This window comes from Triturus cristatus, chromosome 8 (assembly GCF_964204655.1).
Source record: "Triturus cristatus chromosome 8, aTriCri1.1, whole genome shotgun sequence".
NCBI classification, from domain to species: Eukaryota; Metazoa; Chordata; class Amphibia; order Caudata; family Salamandridae; genus Triturus; species Triturus cristatus.
In genome coordinates, this window is record NC_140591.1 from 1,518,966,918 (window position 1) to 1,518,989,478 (window position 22,561).

The 22,561-nt window shown below is 43.1% G+C and overlaps 1 protein-coding gene across 1 annotated transcript in view; it reads left to right on the plus strand.

The window, feature by feature from the left end:
- Positions 1-22,561, plus strand: part of XRRA1 (X-ray radiation resistance associated 1) — a 314,818-nt gene that overhangs the window by 266,865 nt on the left and 25,392 nt on the right. Inside the window, exons 13-16 of the mRNA XM_085623358.1 lie at positions 282-400; positions 10,148-10,453; positions 15,272-15,437; positions 18,277-18,392. Of these exons, the coding sequence (XP_085479484.1) occupies positions 282-400; positions 10,148-10,453; positions 15,272-15,437; positions 18,277-18,392 (707 nt within the window). The remainder of the gene's footprint in view (positions 1-281; positions 401-10,147; positions 10,454-15,271; positions 15,438-18,276; positions 18,393-22,561) is intronic.

Consider the following 22,561-nt stretch of genomic DNA (forward strand, 5'->3'; position numbering starts at 1 on the left):
CACTCTCGTGGCAGGACCTCTGAACTGCAAGTTTTCATTGCGGAGGTCCCACCATGAGTGAGGCTCCCCCGCCACTACTGCAGGGTCTCCGTCATAAGTGCGGAGGCAGTTTGTGAATCAGGCCCTTGGTCATTAACTTTCATTATGAGATGCAACCTTTGATTATATCCAATGTATTTGACTTAGATGTTTGTTCATCATTTAGCCTGGAGTTGTTGACTGCTGTGTATCAAGAGCAGACGCTTTGCAAATGTATGATTGAGATGTATCTGTTTTTGCAGGTGACCCACCTTTGCTCACAAAATTCCTTCAGGACCGGTTGGGGATCAAACTGATTAGAAGAAAGAATTTGACTCAAGGGAAGCCACACATCTTCATTCCTCTCAAAGCAAAAAGGAAGGTAGTGACAGACGGGCCAATTCTTAAAACCTTTTTTTCACATCAGCGACACTTTTGTGCATGAAAAGTCCCAGATTCACACAATCCGGATCTATGTGTTTTTATAGTCTCGGATGAGGTTTACTATACAATGATTGGCCAATTTCCCACATTCATAAGTGTAGGTTGAGAGCAGGAAAATGGATATTCCAACCCAGGGGTAATGGGAGGTTCCTCTCTTAACGCATCTCGGTAAGTATTCACAAACATTGCACATGCCTTAGCGTTCCCAACCCTAGCCCGCTGTTATCTCGCATATCGATATAAGCATCCTCTCTTGTGTCAAAACACAGTTATACATTTGCATCAAAAATACCAAAACAGACCAACACCTTTTCTTGTGGGAAAACTGTTGCAAGTTTATTTGCATTCTGTTATGCATATATACACAGGTAGGGTTAGCTTACGGGTGATCATCCAAGTGCAGCGCCGTTAAGGACTAACTGCTGACACTCCTCCTGAAACAATCTACACCCACTGGGCATTACGTTGCCATCTCATTATTTATCTGGTACTGTATATTACATATTGTGGCTGCCGCCCAATGCTTTTTTATGTGTTTGCTGCACTCGTGCCGCCACGGAGCGAGGTAAGGCCAACCCCCAGTTGTCAGGATACCAACTGTCCCTTCCAGGAGGAAGGGGTCGCCGTCGCATTCTTCTCATGGCTCCCTATGGCCTGAGTATCACATTTTTATCAGCAGCCCTATCACCCTCTGATGGGGTATTAATCACCTCTTTGCATAAAGATCACCCGTTAGACCCTCCAAGGCTCAGGGTGGCCTACCTTGACCCAGAGTCCCCCACTTGTTTAACTCTAGTGTGGTGTTCAATCACCACATCCAAATTCTTTGAGGGCCCACCAAATGTTCCTCCCAAACAACTCATTGCCCTGGTCTGATAGGTGCACTCAATCGAGTGCAAAGTAGCCAGGTGTTCTTGTGCATAGCGGAATGTGTTTCACAAAGCCAATCCTAAGTTCCTCGTGAACTTCTGCATTGTGGCGTTCAGCCTTCTCCTTGAGGCTTCTACCGCTGAGTGTGAGCGAGCCCTCAGCTAATCATCCCTCGGTATTATCTCTGACCAGATTATGTCACAGGGGGCCAATTCTGCTGCCAATCTAGTCATTGTCACCCTCATGTCATGCAGCAGCTGGCCCCTGCCCAGTGTGGTAAGGTAATTTCCCCCTAGGTGTATCACCAGTATGTCTGACCCTTTTGCGCCTGCCACCATGGTATGCCTTATTTTGGGTTCTAGCATAGCCCATTTCATGCCCGGGGTGCTGATCCATGTTACTTGTGTACTAGTGGGTCCGCTCCACCCATTAGTGCTTGCCCATCTTGCTGCCCTAACCACGAAGGAGTGGCCGATCACCCAGACTTTTGTCCCTGCATGCAATTATGAGAAAGTGCCCTTTTTCTGCATGGTTGCCCCCACTTTTTGCTGAATTGCCGATGTGCTTTGACTGAGTGTGCCCAGGGCTCCTGCTAATCAGGTACCCACGGCCTATGTTCTTTCCCTAAAACATTGCCCGAGACCAGGAGCTAGTAAGAAGATCCGACCCCAAGAGGCACCCCTGCACCTGACGGCCCACAGCCTTGTGAGCCCAAACCGACGGTGCCTAACCAACCCCTAACTTCCCAAATTACCTCTTGAGGTGGTGGTCGCACCCAGAAGATCTTTGTTCCCAAGCCAGCAGTTCCTTTGCAAACTGGAGGTTCCCCATTGACGCCCGATGTCGAAACAGCACCCTGCACCCAGCCACTCTAGTGCCGCTGGGGGTGCACCTTTGATGCTACTTTGTTTTCGCATTTGCCCTGAGCTAATTTCCAGGAGCTTTGCTCCCACAAGCAAGTGGCCTGCTTGCCAGCAGCCACCAACCGGAGGCCCCAAATCCCCCATTAGATTACATTGGGCTTCAACACTCTGCACCCTGCCGCCCTAGTGCCGCTGAGGGTTTAACTAGAGTGCATACTTGACCCTGGGGAACCCCTGAGTCAACCCCCAGATCATCAACTCCCACTACCAAATACTTACCTCAAAATCGCTAACACTATTTCCCTCCATAGGGTAACATTGACTGTTTTTCTTGAAAAAGTTTTAAAGTGTGGAGTTTGAAAACCTTAAGAAATTCTTTAAAATTGAACTAATTAACAAAAACGATTTTACTTACCTGTTTGCAGGAAATGTCCCAGAGTAGTATCCAGGTATACTACTCTGAGTAAGAAAAGTAAGCTCAAAAGTAACTTATCTGTAATTTTACTGAAAAGCCCATTCAAGTCTATGTACTGTATTTGTATTGCATTTCTCTGAAACCATACTGTATGTCAAAACAAAGTGCATATACAATTTCAATTCAAACTGCATTACTACTGTAAAGTATTTATTGCTTACCTGTGCCAGGCTTGCTTGGTTCTAGAAAATAAAATAACTAAAATAATATTTTCATACAAAAACAATTGTTCTGAAATTCAGTCTTTGAGTGTGTTAGTTCATTTGCTGACTGAGTGTGTACAACAAATGCTTAACAGTGTCCTCTGATACTGTCTTACTGCTCGACCACTCTACCACAAATAGAGAGTGAGGTGCTGTCTAACTTTAGCTCGGCCTACCTTTGGGGATTCACTGGACTCTGTGCCCACTATACCTAACTTTCGTATAGTGTATACAGAGCCTGCTTCCTACAGCAATGAAAAGGAAAGCTTAAAGTGCCTTGCTGGGTGTAATGACCCTATAACCCTTCCTTCTTTGTGCTGCGCTCTTGTTCACTGCGGTTTTACCCCTTAACTCCTCCCATCGAGCTTGACCCGTGGCGCTTTGTTACGTCATTTAGCACACTTTCTGTTTAAAACGTTTGTCACTGCACATTAAAACATCTACCTATATATTGCACTCATTCCGATTCCAATTGACATCGTTGTCGAATTGTCACTTTGCAGTCACCTTTTTCGTTTGGCAGGTGTGGCGGCTTGCCTGCGGGGGAATGCCACGCGCCCTAGTTTCCCTTCTTTCCTGGTGACCAGCGTGTGCCCCTATGGGTCTCCATCCCTGCCAATTGTCGAATGTAAAGCTTGTATTTGTCTGATGTCCAACGACCAATGTGTTTTATTCTGTCGTAGGGTAGGCCTTCCCTGAATGCTGTTGTGGCTGCCTCTATCCTAAATGAATGTGTGGAGTATGCTCCCTTGGTGTAATCTGCCCTTTTCAGGGCTTGGGCCAGGATTCTGCTGAACTGGAATCTAGTGAGTGGTGTTCCGTCCACGTGTATAAGGAAGAAACCTGCTGTATGTGGGCGTGCTTGAATGTAGTGACGCACTATTGCAACTGGGCAGTACCTGCTCCCCTCTAGGCCACGCATGGTGATGGTTGCGCCTTTTCCTGCCTGATCTGTTTTGGAGCTCCTCACAGTGATGTGCAGCTGTGTCTCCCTAACCTCCACATCCTGTGCGGCCAGTGCTTTCATCGTTGTGTCCCCTTTTGATTGTGCCACCCGCTCGCTGCATCTTAGGACACCAAAAAACGCAAGCACAGAAGCTGCCTTGAACAGTGTCTCTTCGTACCTGTTGGTGCACATCCCCTCCAGCTCGTCCAGTATCTTAGCATTCCAAACTCTACTGGAAACCTGCTGTTCGCTGCCCTGTGCTTTTCCCGTGCCCAACCTTTTAAAGCTCCCCTCAGTGGGAAATTGTTCTTGGTATTTATCTGGTCTGCTAGTTTGGTGAGATATGCGATCGCTGCCACATGTCTGGCTACTCAGGCATGGGATTTCCTGTTGTCTTTTGCCCATAGCGTGAATTGCTGAACCCTGCCTTCCATCTCTGCTGGGTTTCTACTAGTCTGTCTACCTGTTGCATAAAGATGACCCTGTAACTCCGCTTGCGACGGTGTATAACAGTTCTGCAGTGGTGTTTTGTTTAGCTCCCCTGCTGGGTGTGTGGGTGGTAAATTCATCTGCTGCTGTCCGGAAAAGAAGAATGCCCAGGTGAGAGACTTAAATAGCCTGCTGCCTCCCGGAAGTGCGTCGTCCCTCAGGAGGCGAGATCTCGCCCGTGCGGTTGTCCCCTTCCGGCCATGTGGCCATAGAAAACATACTAACCCTTCCAGAGGCAATGGGGAAACGCTAGGAGGCTGTCCCTTCTAGTGTCCCCTGTGGGGGCCGTGGCCTTCCCCTTTCGCACACCTGCTAAACATACAGTGCATGGGTAGTTTAATGAGCGTGGGCAAGTGACTCAACCAACCCATTTTTGAAGATGAAGTTTGGAAGGAAATTGCTTCTCATGAATAAATACTTTCACTGTACAGAAAAAAGAGAAAATGAAAGTACAATCTCACTTTAACACTAACTCTAAATCTGAGGATTTTCCACTTTTGCAGGAAATCTACAGCTGTAAGATTAAGGCTGATAGGTGCACTTCAGGAAAACTTAGGTGCATGCATCCTCTGGTTTACTAATCATTTTGCCAGTCATTGTAAACGTATCATAAGCCACTGAATTCAATCCCCGTCCAGCTCTCTGTTACTCTCTAGCTAGGTCGTGCTGCTTCAATACCAGTGCATAAATACTTACATCGATTTCATACTGCATTGCTGTTCACAGGGCTTAATTGGACTTTCCTGTGTTTCTCTTACCTCACCTGGATCCTTCCTTTACGATTGAAAAATGCTAATTTCATACAGTGACTGGCATTGAAACACTCAATATGGCACAGTGTAATCTAACTTTTACTTATATACGCCAGTTTACTGTTGTTCTCGCTTTGTAACAGTTTTTAAAAGAATATTCCATGTTTCTTTTTATGTATATCAGTAGCTATACTTATGCGTGCTTGAATGCCTGTTTCGTTCAGTTCCCCCCGCAGCAGGCAGCCCTCATCAATCTTAAGTTGTTTGGATCCTCCCGATTCTGGGGTTCTTGTGCAATAAGCCCAAGTTTTGTTTCGGGCCCTGCCTACTCAGAAGCTACAGCTCTTCAATAAAGTTTGACCCAGGTTTTGCTTTTCCTCCAGCAGTAAGATTTATTTTACTGTTCCAAATTAGGAACAGAATCTCACCATGGTTGATCCAACAGATCACGAATACTATGGTGTCCCGCATGCACATAGTAGGCCATGTGAATCTAAGGCTCAAGTCACTGTCTGTTCCCTCTGAGGCTCAAGTCATCATCTTTTCTCAGAAGGATCATTCATTTGACCTGCAAGAAAATATTTGTTCAATTGCTGCTGTAATACATTCAGTTCAGATGGGCTAGACGTCACCCTTCTTTAAGGTTTGACCCTTCCGAGCCCCTTTTCCCTGATTGCCTTCATTGATTTCTAGATTATGCCCAGGGCACTGTCCTTGACATTCTCTCTCCCCGGAGTTTATGGTCAAAAGTGGACAAGAGGTCATGCATCAAACTCTTAGAGCTGATGACAGTCTTCCTGTCTCTCAGCCTTTTCCTCCATCTCTCCCGTAGAATGCTGTTCTGACAGCCATCACCACTGCAGTGTTTTACATTGGAAAACAGGGCTGTCTCCACTCTCTTCCTCTTTGCCAGATTCCCAGAATCCATGTAATTGGGCATTGAGCGGGCTAACATTTCCATTGTTACGGCTCATCTTTAGGCATTGAGAAACCCAGGCTTCATATTTTCTCTCATTAATTGAAGGAAGTACTTTGACCCACACATTCCAACTATTTAGAATGGGTTGGGGTTCCACCCAAACATTCTCTGGTATCATACCCAGGTTCACTTCTTCCATGACCAGGATTCAGGATCTTTCTAGGGAATCTTTTCTCCAGGAAAAGATTATGAAGGTCTCACACTCCCTCCTAATTTTCTGATAAGTAGTGCAACTTTTAGGTATGGTAGTACTCATATTACTTTTCATTATTTTAGTAGCCCTGATGTGGCTATCCCAGTTCTGATTCATGGACTATCTTCTCTTAAAGAACAGTTTGCACGATTTACCACACACCCCAGACCTGTTCAACTGTAGGCGAGAGGGGTAGGGAATACTTATAATTTCCTTCAAAAGAAAAGAAAATGGGGTTCCTGTGAAAAGTGGGGGTATATTCACAACTGAATGGCGGAGTGCAGTGTTCCACCACAATTGATAACGCTGCGCTCTGACATTTTGAAAATGCAGGGATGCGCCGTATTTACAATAATACGGCGCACCTCTGCATTTTTCCTAGTGCTGGCGCTTAATTTAGCTGCGTTGCGCCAATGCAGGCACCCTTGCATCATAGTGCCAGGGTGCCTGCTCTGCAGAGAAGAATTGTTCATGTGCAGGAAGGTGTCCCTTCCTGCACACAAACAATCACTATGTCTGCTGCAGAACGCAGCACGTACAGAGGTTGCAACTGGTCATTTTCTAATGATTATTTATGTGCAGGAAGGGAATGGCGATTTGTTCTTTCTATATGTGGTGCAGATTGCAGTACACATAGAAACAGGAAAAACAAGGAGAAATAATAATTTCTCCTCATTGTGCCAGTTTAAGACCAGTCTTTTTTTGGTGCTGCTCCCCATATTTACGCCAGCCTTGCCCAGTGCAACACCCATTGCCCGCCTCTTTCACGCTAAGTGCTGCGTGAATAGGGGCATTATTTACAAGGTGGGATTATCGCCACCAGAACGTTAAAAAAAGTGACATTCTGGTGGTGAAAACCCCTTGTAAACAGCCCTAAAGTCTTCACACACATGGGTAACATTTGTGTGCTACCAGGAAGCTTACGGTCTTTTCTTCCTAAGCTTTAACCCTCTGATGTCCTCGGGCTGTAATTTAGACCTTGCGTTGCTTCGCCATGTTTGCCCATCGCAACCCGACTGTTAAAATATTTCTTATTCTTACTGTATCGTCTTAAGTAAACCAACCTGCAGTCCTCCTTGGAATGCAGCACTTTGTTTTTCTTGTATTATGATAACCATGTGCTCCTCTCTGTATGCCAAACTAAATAAAGGAAACAGGAATGGAGCCTTTTTGTAAAGGCAATGAGTGAGTGTCCATCCCCAGCTATCTTAGAGTCACAAGAAAGACAACAAGTGCAATGTACCACGGAATTAATGGTAAGCGCGCACGTTGGAAATAAAACAGGTACCACACACACTTAGTATACACATTAGGAAATAACATATCAATTCCTGGAACAGGCCCACCTGTGTGCACTGATCTTACTAGATCTATTAGTCAGTTTTGAAACCATTGACCACCAGGTGCCAATTAAAAATTGCCTACATTGGCTGGCATCAGTGGGACTGCATTGTCATTGTTTATTTGAATCTTGCAGAATAGTACTCATAAGGTAAAGGTATGCCCATTCCAACCCGGAATAGCCTCCGGACTCTTCTCTCTCATTAAAGCTATTTACCGTTTACATGGCCCTTACAGCCTGACATCTTAAAATCCTTCAAGATAGAAGAACGCATTTTTTTCTGTGGATGATATATAGTTCTCACTGCTGTTCGCAAGTTCATCAACTTATGGATAATAATTGACTCTGCTTATACTGGGGAAAAACTGGTATCCTGCTCCTGAGACCTGTCATTCCAGCTCCCTTGTCTGTCTGTCTACCTTGGCTATATCTACTGACTAAGTCATAAATCATAATCCTAGTGGATAAAATGTACAATTTGTTTTTGACCTTTGACAGCTATCCGTTATTTTCACATTTACTGGCGCATAAATGCTGTCTCCAAAACCAGATTCCACCATCTACATCGGTTGAAAGGGCTCCTGCCACTGCTCTACTGCTCTCAGCAAATCAATGTAATATTTGCTGTGGTCATGACATATCTAGATCATTGCAGTACATTACTGTTCCACCCATTCCATTGCATTGCTGTCTCAAAACTTTAGACAGTACGTTGCTACTAGTTAGCCTGAAAAGACAAACACACATTACCCTGGCCCTTGAATCCCTCAACTGACCGATAGTTTATCTCATACCCAAGGCTTCTCAATACTGTCCATCAAATTACCTATCCAAATTGGTAACCCCTTTCCAAGCCCACCAGAAGCATTAGGTCTGGTGATTATTGTTGACCCAATCGTTCAGCTATATGAGTTAGAGCAGTCGATGTCTCCACATTCAGGACTGTGGACTCATCTGCGTCCTCAAATGAGAATGTAAAATGACTATCTCAAACTCAGAAGGTTCTTGAAGACTCGCTTATTCACCCTGGCAGGTGGATAATCAGAACTCTTCATAACTGACTTTCTAGATGATCCATTATCCGGCTGAGTCCGATGCCACAAACTGGCTTCACCTCGTCAGGCAGCGTTTCAGAACTCTTGCTTTCAAAGCTTTGTGATCTTGCTGGAGGCCAGACTCAATAGTAGGTTACCTCCAGCCAGTGTCCTTCCCTACTGGACAATTGCCTAGTCCTCCAGTAATGGTTTCAACTCGCTACATATATCTACACACAGAAATCTGAGGCCGCTCCAAGATGGTTAGTAATACTTTACAAAAAGATTATATAAAATATCATCCAGGTGTCATCTCCTCTCAGAGCACTTGCTTTCTGTCTTGCACCTCCTAGTAGGCTTCTTCATTTTACCCTGCACAATGTTTGCTTAGTAATTTCACACATTCTTTCTGTTCACAACCTAGGCATGGACCCTGTTCTAGATAACTCTTTTCTTCTTCATGGTCAAGAACATGTTCTCTGCTCCTGCACCATTTCTCTTTACCATTGTATCACCAGAATAACCAATGACATGCTCGGAAAGATCTGCCAGTTTGGGCTACTATCATAATCCCCACTGAGACTTTGAACAATCCTCGCAGTCTCATTCATTCCCTCTCCGCAATCTTCTCACAACCATTCTTTTGTAAACCCTCAAATATCAGTATGCTCAGCACCCTCTCTTCGCGATTCCACATTCATTAAAACAAATCACTGTTCCTGCTGACTGACAGCTAGGTTCACTCTGGCATGAATGGTTTTGGTTTGGATAGAATGGCAACTTGCCTGTTCTATTTATATTGCGCAAACTAGCTAGGTAGAGCTATATATTATTTGGTTATGTTGTGAGATATTAAGTAGAGAATTAGACATTTAAACTTCACAGTTGTGCTACAGTTAAACTGTTACAGTTGCATTAGATTTTCCTCAGGTTTACAAGTTTAGCCACTGGGAGATTAAGTGATTTTCCAGAATTACATGATTTACAGTCATGCGCCGAATCCAACATCAGAACTTGGGTTCACAGGCGCCCGGCCACCAGATCACATCTCTTCGCTTTATAAGTAACACATTCATTACACTGAATCCGTTACAGAAGCTTATTACCACATTCAGCATCCTTTTTCATTTGGTTTGCTGTGCATTGCACCTGCATTTGCTCAAACTGTGTGGGAAGGAATGCATGTTCAAGACATTAATGCAGCATTCCCTAACCATGAGTGTTTAGCAGCAATCTTATATTGATGTGCTTTCTCAAGGACTTCTGTTGGGCTCCTGTTCCTTTTCCCACACTATTTGTAAATTCTCATTGAAGACTAGACTGTGTTGTGAAGCAAATGAGTTACGTATTCAGGTTTTTACTGTAAACAAATGCTTGTCGCTTGAGTGTCCTTGACCACCTCAACTGGGTGAGTTATCAAATTGGAACTCCTCGAAAGAAATCTTGGACTTTTGAATATTAGAATCATATATGTCTTTTCAAATCTGCGTAGAAACCTGTTGGCTTCAGCGTCTGAATCCTCTGCTTTACCCGCTCCAGGTGAAGACCCGCATCCCAAAGATTCCCAAGCAGCCCTTGATGCTGGGAGCGCCCCCCGAGGCCTTTGTTTGGAGTCTAGACTTTCACTCCTCCAGAACTGAACACAGTGATTCCAGAAAGCAATCACAGAGCCCACAGTTGTCTCCTGATCCTCTTCCACCTATCAAAGCATCTTCTGAGTCTCAGAGTGAAGGTGAAGAGAGTATGCAGCACGAGACCACCGCACCATCGGAGAGAGCACAGCAAGACTTGGAAACAGATCAGGAGCATGAGCCAGAAAATGTGGACTCAGTGTTTATGACCCAGGTTTGTAAATTCATCTAGCTCTGAACAAAGCAAGATTATTGGTCAAACACCGATATGCGACCCTGCAACAAATTACTTTCTCACATGCCTTACTTGAAACAAGAGAACAATCCAATTGTGTACTTTAAACAATGGTTCTGAACATTCTTTTAGAGTAACTAGTTAAGCACAACAAAAGGCCATTCATTTAGTTGCATCAATACAGATTCTTAATTCAACTTTGTCTCTCTATAACAGACACAGTCCTTTGCCTCCCACCTCCAGCCGGTCACTTCCTCTCTCCTTGTAGTTACTCTCTCACACCTAGATTCACCAGACTGGGGCCATTGTACGCAACATTAGGAACCTGGCAGAGCTCCCCCTCCGATGAGAGACCATTTTTCCAAATCTTAATTTTGTTTCACAGAAATAAGGCACAACTGCACGTTTTCGGTGTGGTGCACAACTTCCATCTCTTCTTGAAATTCACTTCCCTGGGTTTGTGTCCTGGAGGACAGCAAGGTAAGATTCTTTAGCACTAACAATAATGAGTCATGATTACTCTGAAGCATTTGTCACCTTCAAGGAATCCTGTCCATGTGTTCTTGCCAAAACAGAGGCCTCCGGATTGCGGATAGTTCCCTTGCAGATCCCTAGCTAGAAGTACACAAACATTATTATTATTATTATTATTATTATTATTATTATTATTAATGGCATTTATAGAGCGCGCGGCTACCTCCAACGGAGGTGTCCCGGCGCTAGCAGCGGAGCATGACAGAAAAACGCAGAAGAGACAGGAGGGTCTAGGCCATATCAAACAACCAGGTTTTCAGGTTTTTCCTGAAGACACGTTCTGAAGGGGATTTACGCAGATGTTCCGGCATGGAGTTCCATAGCATGGTTGTTCTTACCGAGAACGACCTGCCGCCCATCCTAGATTTCTTGAAATGGGGGATTACCAGTAATTCCTGGTAATTCGAACGAAGGGTTCTGCCTTGATGGTATTTCTGAAGTCTTTTTTTTAGATATATGGGGCCTGAGTCTCGAGAAGCTCTGAAGGCTAAGGTTAAAGCCTTGAATTCAATGTGTCTCTTTACCGGAAGCCAATGAAGGCTCCGGAGATGTGGTGAGATGTGATGGCGGAATGGAACATTCCTAATCAGTCTTGCTGCTGCATTTTGTATAATCTGCAGCTTTTTAACAAGGTAGTCAGGAAGGCCCAGATACAAACTGTTCGCATAGTCAAGTTGTGAGATGACCAGAGCATGTACAACGGACTTTCTGCAGCTGATCGGTATAAGCTTCAGGAATCTTCTCAGGGTTTTTAGCTTCCAAAAACAGCTGGCAGAGACCTGGCTAATCTGGGCTTTTCCTGACAAAGAGGCATCGAATTTGAATCCCAAGTTCCTTACCGAGGTTGCTGGGACCGGAGGAGGGTTAAGCGCTGCGGGCCACCAAAGTTTTGGGCTGGGGGGGAAGGTTGGTTGAAAAAGAGCACCTCAGTTTTGTCTGTATTAAGCTTCATACAGTTATCATTCATCCAAGAGGCAACTTTCAGAAGACAGCTTCTGAAGTTCGTAAATGCAGCCTCGGAGAGTTCCCTAAAGGAGAAAACAAGCTGCGTGTCGTCAGCATAAGAGATAACTTTCACCCCCAGATGTTCGATTATGGGGGCTAAAGGGGCAAGATATATATTAAAGAGGGAGGGACTCAAGGCTGAGCCCTGAGGCACTCCAGATGTCAAAGGGGTGGAAGAGGATACAAAGGGGTGCAAAAGCACTTTTTGGGAGCGCCCCTCCAAGAAGGAGCGGAACCATCTCAGGGTGGTACCCATCACTCCAAGCGCGGCAAGTCTATCTAGAAGGATCTGGTGCGACACCGTGTCGAATGCTGCGGATAAATCCAGCAGCACCAACATCGCACAGTTCCCTTGGTCCATCGTCTCTCTGATAGTTTCAGCCACTTCAAGTAAGGCCGTCTCTGTGCTGTAGCCTGTCCTAAAGCCCGACTGTGAGTCGTGGAGGAGTTTGTTTGACTCCAAAAATGCAGCCAACTGTGTTTGAACTTCCTTCTCTAGTATTTTAGCCGGGACAGGCAGGAGTGAGATGGGCCTGAAGTTTTTTAAGTCTGCTGGGTCAGCGTCCTCTTTCTTCAGAATTGGCTGGACGAACGCTGTTTTCCAGTTAGTGGGATAAATACCTCCTTTCAAGGAGGAATTCCAAATATGGTTAAGTACCGGATTCAACCATGGGGCTAGGATTTTAAAAAACTTAGGAGGACAGGGGTCGGCTGGAGAGCCAGACTTAACTTTTGAAAGTTCAGCCAGGGAGATGTCTGGGCTGAAAGGGAGAAATTCACTCCAGATCTCCACGGGGAGAGTGGTAGGCAGGATCTCAGCCGGAGGCCAAGGAGTGGTTATTTTAGGGAAAGCTGCGTAGATGGTCTGAATTTTAGTTTGGAAGAAGGTGGCCAGATCCTCACATAGGTGCAGAGAGGGGGCGATCGAACTTTTCAGGACTTGTGGTTTTACAAAATCTTTCACGATTTTAAAGACTTCTTTAGAGGAGTTATCCGATGCCATAATTAGATCTGCGAAATAGTCCTTCAGTACTTTTCGCTTTAGTTTATGGAACCTTTTTTGAGCCATTCTGTAGGTCTCTTTTGCCACTGCCTCATACTTTTTCCGCCAGAGCCGTTCAAGCCTCTTGCACAGGCTTTTCTCCCGCTGGAGTTCTAACGAGAACCAGGGGGCTGTGGGCTTTTTCCTAGCAGGTCTTGTGATATTGATGGGGGCTACTCTGTCAAGAGCAGCCGTGAACCAAGCATCAAAGACCGAGATGTCTTGATCTGGGTGACCTGTTAGAGGCGGGAGTGTATTTTGTAGTTCGAGACCCATGGGCTCGGGGAGAACCTTCCTCCAGTTTCTTCTAGCCTCAGGCTCTAAACAGGACCCACTGGGCATCATCTGGCCAGTTAATGTAAAAGGGACCAGAAAATGGTCAGTCCAAGGCAAAGGGAGAGGGTCCTTTACACTGAGGGAGAGGTCATTTGAGAAAATCAGGTCAAGTGTATGACCTGCAACATGCGTGGCGGAGGGGACCCTCTGAGTCAAGTTGAGGCCTAGGAGAGTGTCTGTAAGGGTTACAGCCGAATGGCAATTCGAGTTGTCCATATGAACATTGAAGTCTCCAAGGACAAAAAAATTGGTGTATTTTAAGGAGAGAACAGCAATAGTATCGAACAACTCCTGCCAGTGCGAGGGAGTGGCATCAGGGGGTCGGTATACAAGTAGGCCCGCATATGAAAGGGTAGAGGTGACTCTGATACAAAAAGACATGGCCTCGATGGGGCCTGCCAACTTGATGATTTTTGATGACATTTCCCATTTCTTCCTAAGAATCACCGCTAGTCCCCCCCCACGACATTAACATTACACCACTGTATGCGCCCACTGCATGTCTTCATTAGATCGTCATAGCGAAGGTGACGACACATGTCATTTAACTCCCAGCCCATGTCCGATGACATTACAAGAACTAGCAAGCATAATCTTTGAGTTTCATAAATGGAAATTGTACCCTTTTAATGGTAGTTATTGACCGCCCAAACCTGTTAGCACCTTGTATGGAATGCTGAGACAGTGGGAATGTTTAGAATGCATGCACTTTTCTATATTCTCTGTTATTTGGTAAATACCTGAATAAGACAGTGGGGGTGTTTGCTTGCCAGGTGCTGGGTGACATCAAGGGAAAGGGTGGTAAAACCCTTAATGCCCACATGCTACAAGGCGTTAATAGCTGTCAAATGTGCTTTCAGCTCCGACCTATAATTGCTGGTGAGGCAATTGGCCGTGTTTAATGCCGTTTTCAGAGTATATTAAAACCTGGTAACTCCCTGAGCAGAGGGCAGAAACATGAACGTAATTGATAATGGGCGCGACCACCCAAGTTCTAAAAATAGCACACGGCATAAAATGTGTCTCTGAGCCAGGACCTCTTCCACTTGGCCTATTGCTAGAAAACAGTCCTACACATCCACATGCTGCTCCTCTCACATCTGACTAATGGTCACACATTGCTCTTATGAATTGCCAGCATTTATCATGTCTCTTAGATGCCTAGGACAGGTTCCTATTTCCTGGCAGACTTGAGGACAGTGCCAGGATCATGTAGGCTCCTCACAACAAGGCCATACCATTGAATTTCTCAGGCACAGTGGAGACACCCAGAGGACTTTAGATACAACAACAATACACCACATGATTATACATGGCCAAAAGATGCATGATGCCTTGTTTCCCTCACTCCCCTGCCCCCATCCCTTACAAAACATCCTGAGGCACCTAAACCTTGCAAATAGACAAAATGTATACTTTTAAAACATGATTTGTGAGATGAATTCAATGACACTGGTCACATACAGGGTTTTTAAAGCAGTAACAGAGGGGTATTAATTGCTGCCTCATTGGTTTACACTTGGCAGCTTCATTGAGTGGTGCGTTGGGCTTTGATAAGGATTGCCCAACTTGCCGTCCTCAAGATGAGTACCTGGAGGCAACTCTTGGAGCTCTGGAACATTTGGGGCAGACTATGTTGAGAAAAGCCCCAACTTATAACCAGATGCTCTCTACTATCTTATTCGCCTAAGGTATTGTATTTCTAAAGTTAATCAAGCAGAAGTTTCTCATTTCTCACAGTAACGAAAGAACAGAAGCTTGTTCAAGAAAGACTTGCCGGGGGAGGGGTGTGAATATAACACAACCTTTTCCTTTTGTGTATTGAAGCAGTGGATAATAATTTGAATGCTTCATATTGTCCTTTTCTGTTTCTTAAAAAGGTGGATGATTTACCAGATTCCTCTTGTGATTCTCAAGAAGATCAAAGCCTGCAAGAAATACCAGAACTGGAGGATAAGGAGCCGCGTGACCCAATCCCAGAGATATTCAGGGGATATGAGGAACTTTACTATGTAGACCCAGACCCTGATTTTATTGAGCCGGTAGGTAAGTACATTATTGGTGTCAAAGGAGAAAACAGCATGGAGGAGGTGGAAAACAAATCCACTGGCAGGCAATACTGGATGCTTTTAAAGGCTCCTTTTGCATTAGTGAAAAAGCTGTTTTGAATGAAGCACACTAACATCGGGAAAAAATCCTTCCAGATAGATTGCAAAATACATTTATACATTATTAATAAAGGTACAGAAAAATCAGCATAGCCTATTCTTCTTTAACATCAAATTTGCACAACTTGATCTGCCTCTAACAACTCCAGTGTGTGTGTGATAGTAATTGATTGCACCCTTTTCTGTGCTCACATCCTTCCCAGTTACCACCTCCTCCCTCCACTGCTCAACCTACGACTCAGGAAAAGTCACTGTACTTGTGATTTTTCCACAGCAGTAGGTTCTGTTGTTGAGTGTGAATGCCCATTGCTGTATGCTACTACCTGTTGCACGCAAGCAAAATCTAGGTGCTCAGAGGGTTTTGTGGCTCAGCCCCACAATAACTAAGACTACAAGAAGACCTCTTCTCGATTTAATCCAAAATGGTCCAGCCGATCTCTTCCATTTACCAATTAAGTAAAGGAGTTTATAAAACATTTTGGCCATGGGCATCATTTGATATCCTTTGGTGGTGAATCAAGTTCTCCTTGTGACTACTTAGTGAAATCCTCCCAGACCTTTGAGATCCATGGTTGCTCTGACTAATGGAGAAGAATTCTGCCACTTAACAATGTAACTAGTTTCAGATGTCAGTAGCATTTTATCCCTTTTCTTCTGTTTTGCTAAGGCACATCCAAGCACTAATATCGAGAACCCTGAAGCTGTCGATTTCCGCTTTTCTGTAGTTCAGAAAATGTGTTGTGGAGGTAGAAACCGAAACTCTCCTCCATGTTATTATTGCAGGATCGCATAATCAGCATATGACTTCTGTGATAATGCAGTTCTTTATCCTGCATGTAGTGCAACAATGCCGTTTTGTAATTCAAAAAGTGTTCAAGTTGTGTCCGCAGTTGGTAGGCGGTGGGCCAATGCGCCTAGGTTTATTCATACAAATGTTTCAGGAGATAAAGTTAAAAAATAAGGTTGACTGTTTGGAACACCACTCATTGTTTTGTACCAGAGAGACTACACGCTGTATATAAGGCAAGTGAATTCACTTGTACATTGATGGTTATGTATGCAGATTGAAGTGATGGTTGTTGAGGTGGGGTTTTAGGTGATATTTGGAGTCATTCTTACTGGGAAAAGGGGCTGGGTGTGTAGGGTCTCTCTGACACCTGTTCAAGATCTACACAACATACGCCTCAAATTTGACTACAAGGATTCACTTGTGCCTCACATTTTGGCTGTCTCCTATACCTGTTGTCAGAAGCCGTAGTTTTTTAGAAAGACTACTCCTCCTGATTCAGTAGGAGTACATCTTTGCAGTTACAACCTTGATTAATTCCTGGTTGGATTATGGGAGAACAATTTACCTGGATATACACAAAGATACTTTATCATGAATCCAGGTGATTATGAATAGGCAGCAGAGTTATTGTTTGTGGGTTCCAAATGTATGGCTGTGTGTCGCCCAGCTAAGGAAACTCCATTTGCTACCTATAAAAGGCAGGTGACACTTCAGAGCTGTGTGCTTTGACCATAGCTCCTTTTACATAGCTGCATTGTGGTTCATAAAGCATAGACACAAGAGATACTCTCCATTATAGGCCCTTTGGTCTGCTGGATTCACTTGTGCCTCACATTTTGGCTGTCTCCTATACCTGTTGTCAGAAGCCGTAGTTTTTTAGAAAGATTACTCCTCCTGATTCAGTAGGAGTGCATCTTAGCTCCTTTTACATAGCTGCATTGTGGTTCATAAAGCATAGACACAAGAGATACTCTCCATTATAGGCTCTTTGGTCTGCTGACTGTATTCCTAAGCAAATACCTAAATTCTGTGAGGTCAGGTAAAAGTGAAGGGAATTCTGAAGTCTATCACCAAGGTAGTGGAATGCGTTGGCACTGCTATTCTCCAATTTCGGAGAATGCAGCAGACCTGGCTGTGCATTGGTTATGTTCTGTAATTCTTGTGAGTTCTCTTAAATTTAGCTCCAAGAAGCCATGTGGGTGAACGTAGCACTAATTTGGTAATATATTTAAAAATAGAGAAGACAGATTTGGCTAAACAAATGATCAAACTTATTAGGAAGTTATAAAATAAGAGGACTTGCATTAGGCCTGGCACTTTGAACATGTGCCTTGGATATGTTTCAGTGCACACTGGATATAGATGTAAAATATGATATGTAAGATAACACATTTGTTAATACAACTTTATTGCACTGAATGCAGCTTTTATTCAAGCCATATAGGATTTTGAGCTTCCTCAGGGCTGTATATATAGTTGAAATTGATGACTTGTTATCAATCGTCAGCATCATTATAGATGAGGTTTTGAAATACCATTATATGTCGATCATTGATCTGCTCTGTCCTAAGCAAAATCAGTGTATTGTATTAACTGATGTAGAGGCTTATGATTAAATAAACTTATAAGTAATTACATGGATGATTGTATCAAGTAAACCACAAGCAAGAACATATTCATGTTAATGTTATCATTAATGGGTAGCTCCCTATTATTTTCATTCAGAGCTATATTAATTTCCGTAATTGTTGGATTCATTGTTTCTGGGTAGGAATGCTAAACCCATGAACCAGTAGCACCAAAACTGCAAATTCCAGCCTTGTATTAGTTATTTTACTTCAATCAAGAGCTGTTCATTCATTTTTTGTGTTCTAAATCCTATGTTAAAATAATATTTTTACATCACTACTGTTTGTCTTCTTTCTAGGAATACGGCAAAATGTGAGAGCTCTGGAACATGCTCTGAAGCACATGCGTGTATATCGCGAGTCAAAACTAAGGCTGAACAGTAATCAGAAACCTTACAGCTCTAAGGATTACAAGGCAAGTGCTACAATGCATGTTTGAGTGGTGACAATATTTTACTCATTAGTCTCTGGTTTGCCTAGTCTGTTCAATCAGGAATCTCCCAAAAACTTTAGGTCTTATTCACAAATGTTTCTTGTTAGTAGTTATGACTTACTCTTGTACTATTCCTCTCTTCTATTCTTCTGTTCCTATCTTGTGCTGGAATTTCAGGAGTACTCTTCAAAGTCCACTTTATGAAGAAAAATGTACTTGAAAAGATCTCTGAACCTGAAGATTGATGCCTAGTAGTAGGAGTACATTACATATACTTGAGTGAGGGTTACTTACAATTCAAGATACAACTGTAAATGTACTACTGTTAACTTTGTGAGGGTATTTTAGGTGTTCTACATAGTGTTGATGGAGATCTCAGGCTACGATATTTAGAATTACAGATTAAAAAGAATATGAAAATGGCCACCACATGAAGAAAATAAAACAAACCTGAAAGGCATTACTGATATAAGCATATAAATACCGCCCACACCCAGGGCTCTGACCTCTTTCCTTTGTGCCACAGCGCGTTGCGTTGCAACATAACACCTACATTTGTGTTGTTTGGAGAATAGTGTTAGAAATGACACGAGGCATGGTTTCTTTTTTAACCATATTAGCACTATATATATATATATATATATATATATATATTTGTAAATGTATGTGTTACGTTTATAACACATTTAACCAGGTTTGTGCAGGTGTGCAAATGTTTACAGTAATGTGACCATTTGCAGTCTTTTTTAATATTCTTATTTCATCTTTTACTATTGTTTAATGTTTGGATAATCTGATTTGTACAGGTATGCAATGTTTAATTATGACTTTATTGCATTTTTAATATTAACATCATATATTTATTATTTTTTAATATTAGTGTAATGCGTTGTATATGGGTGACATTTATGATTGTTTTGAATTCATTCTATATTTCTTTGATTTACTGTTTTTTTATATTTGTAAAATCTGGCATATATGAGTGTCTTCGATGTCCTTAAGTAATATGCCAATTTTTTTCGTTTATTTCTTTTTTACGTGTTGAGCTTTGTACCAGTAGTGTTACTCACTGCCTCCATTGATTTGTATGTGGTTCCCTTGCAGTACCTGTGAGGGGTCATGTGTGGTGTGTGACTTACTCCAAGGTTTGGCTGGAGTAGATATTAGCCTATCTGGACTGTAGTAATACTGGAATTGATGTGGGTATGAATTGTAACTCGCTTACCCCTTTGGAGTACTCCTGCTTTACTCCTAAAATTCAAGAGTACTATAAGAGTAAATATTTACTATTTGGTCCCTTTGTGCATAGAGCCAAATGTAACTGAACCGGTCTTATGGAAAATCACCACCTACACTTCAGTGAATTGTATTAATTAGTTCGTGAAGTAGCACTACTGAAGCACTACTTCCCTTACTCGAAAAAGCTTTTGTGAACCGATCAGTTTGTGAGTGGAGCGATTAGCGAATTCCATTTGTGAGTACATAAAGCAGTACTACGGAGTACTACTTTATGGCTCAACAATGCTTTCGTTCATAGGTCCCATTGACTTCCCATTTTGACCAATGTCAATAACCATGGACTGCTATTTTTAACAGTGAGCACATGGTGATATATGTCATTGTTAAAATACCTTTCATAAAGAAAACATGCCTATCAAAGGGCAATATTTTAGTTTATTTTTCAGGTTTGTTTTTTAGTTAATTCCAATTAGAATGAAAAGACTCTTTAACATGTATGATTCACACTGTCAAAATGGCATGTTCCTGTCCTTTTAAAATGAATTAAGGTGGATGTTGTTCAGTTTATCCTTAATTCAGTTATTTTACATCTGGCGTAATGCATTGCAGAAGGACTGGAGCAAATGTGAGAGGGTACTTCAGTTTGATGGGAAGTTTAGGCTATGGATTTAAAATACTAGTTTCCACTAGTTGTCCTGATTTATTTGGGAGGCTGGAGGGCTGTTTATGACTTCAAAGAAGATACGCATGTTGGAGTGCTCTAGGACCTTTTCCAATGTTCATAACTACAAATCAGCAATTCTAAAATAAATATATGGTATTTTAAAGTTGACGTGTCAAATGATAATAATAAAAAAAAAAACAATAATACAAATATATATATATATATATATATATATATATATATATATATATATATATATTTCATGAACATTATCTAATCCCTCAATACGGAGGACAAAAACCACAGGTTGTCAGAGATACTATTACCCAGTGTTGGTTAAGCTAAGCACACACCTTGTACAGAGAAGCTTGCCCTTTGAAAGTGTCATTTGAAGTCAGAATCTAAGCAATTATGCTTAGCAGATGTGTGACTCGATTTCCTGCAGACTACTGTGCAAACCTGTGGTGATCTATGTCTGGAACGCTGCTCTGTCGTGGAACCCGACCCGCGCGGTGATTCCACGACAGGCAGTTACATCTCTGGGCCCCTGTTAGGACGGAGTCGTCCCATCTCCTTAACCTTCAATAAACTTCGTTTGAGCACGAAGGTCTGCCTCGCCCCTTCTTCAAAACCTCACTGATAGGGACAGTTCAAATTTTTAGTTACACTTTTGGCCATCGATCTTTAATGAACGTAAACACATATCTCTGGAAATAGATATAACAAGCAATGGCAAAGCAAATAGGTCTCGCCCATGAGACCTATCTTTCTGTACAGCAGCTTGGTTTATTTTTTTGTTTTTTAAAAGCACTGTGATGCGGATGTCAACTCATTTTATAGACGCGTGCAACTACAAAATGAAATGGGCATTTTCTTTTTTTTATTTACCAGTCCAATATGGAAAGCAGTATGACATAGCTACAGACTCAATATCCTCGTACGTGTGCGCCAACACGCATGCATGCACCTACAAAATGAGGGGAGCATTTTTTTTGTTTATTAATCCAAATGGATTGGAAAATAAAAAGTAGCTACAAAACCGTTTAAAAAAAGAATTGTGAGCAAAATATGGGAACAGGATGGGGGCAGGGAGTGGGTGGGGGAAGAAGCAACATGGAGGGCGAGTGGGGGTGAAAGTCACAGATGAGAGAAGACAAGGTGAAGTGCTGGGTAGGGGAGAGAAGGACACGGCGAGATAGGCACATGGAGTGTTGTGTGGGGGAGAGAAGCAAACATGTGATAGAACAATGTGGATCACTGCGTGTGGGCAGAGAAGGACACAAGGAGACAGATGGAAAACCCATGTAATCATGGAGTGCTTTACGAAAGAGGAAAACATATGGGCCAATTTATGAAATAGTCACGCAGTGCAGCAAGTCGATGTGCAATACTGCACTGCATGAACAGGAAAGAGCAAGAATGCGCTGTATTTAAGGCAATACCATGCATTCCTGCCTTTTCCTCTGCGCTGGTGCTCTTTTGGCAGCCTAGCGCCAATTCAGCCACTCTTGCAACATGTTGCGAGGGGGCCAGGATTGTCTCTGTGCAGGAAGGGGCACCTTCCTGCACAAAAACAATCCTGAGAGGCATAACGCAGCACACATACAAAGAGAAAGTAACGAGGAGAAATAAAGATATTTCTGATTGTTACGCCTCTCCTGGGAAGGCGTATCTTTTGGGCACATTCCCAGGTTTACTACTTCTGGTAAATCTGGGAATGCGTCAAAATCCATGGGAGTTGTGTGGAAGCACCCACGCCATGCCCATGGAACGCCTTCCCAGGGCAGAGTAAGGCAACGCTGAGATTGCGCAGCGTTGCCTTACTCTAGATTTATGGAGCTGGTCAGGACCACGCAAAGTGGCCTTGCGTGGCTTTATAAATCTGAAAAATGGTTTGCGCCACTCATGCATCCCGTTGTGTAATTAGACCCCATAGTTTCCAGGAAGCAAACACCAGTGGAATCATAGAAGGCAGCCAATCGGAGAGATAGTAAAAAAGCTATGCTTCACGGCAGGGACAAAGACAAGATGGACGGGCTAAAACAAATAGTCATTGACTGGAACCCAAGCAAATATAAGTGACAAAATAAAAAGTCAGTGGAGAGAAATGGGTAGAGCTGCTGTCCAAGACAACTATCAACATGCCCGCAGTAAGTCTTTTGCAACCAGACAGCTGCACTGTCTGTCTCAGGCATCAACATACAAAGGAGGGAAATGAAATTAAATGATTAGTAAGTAATTACAACTT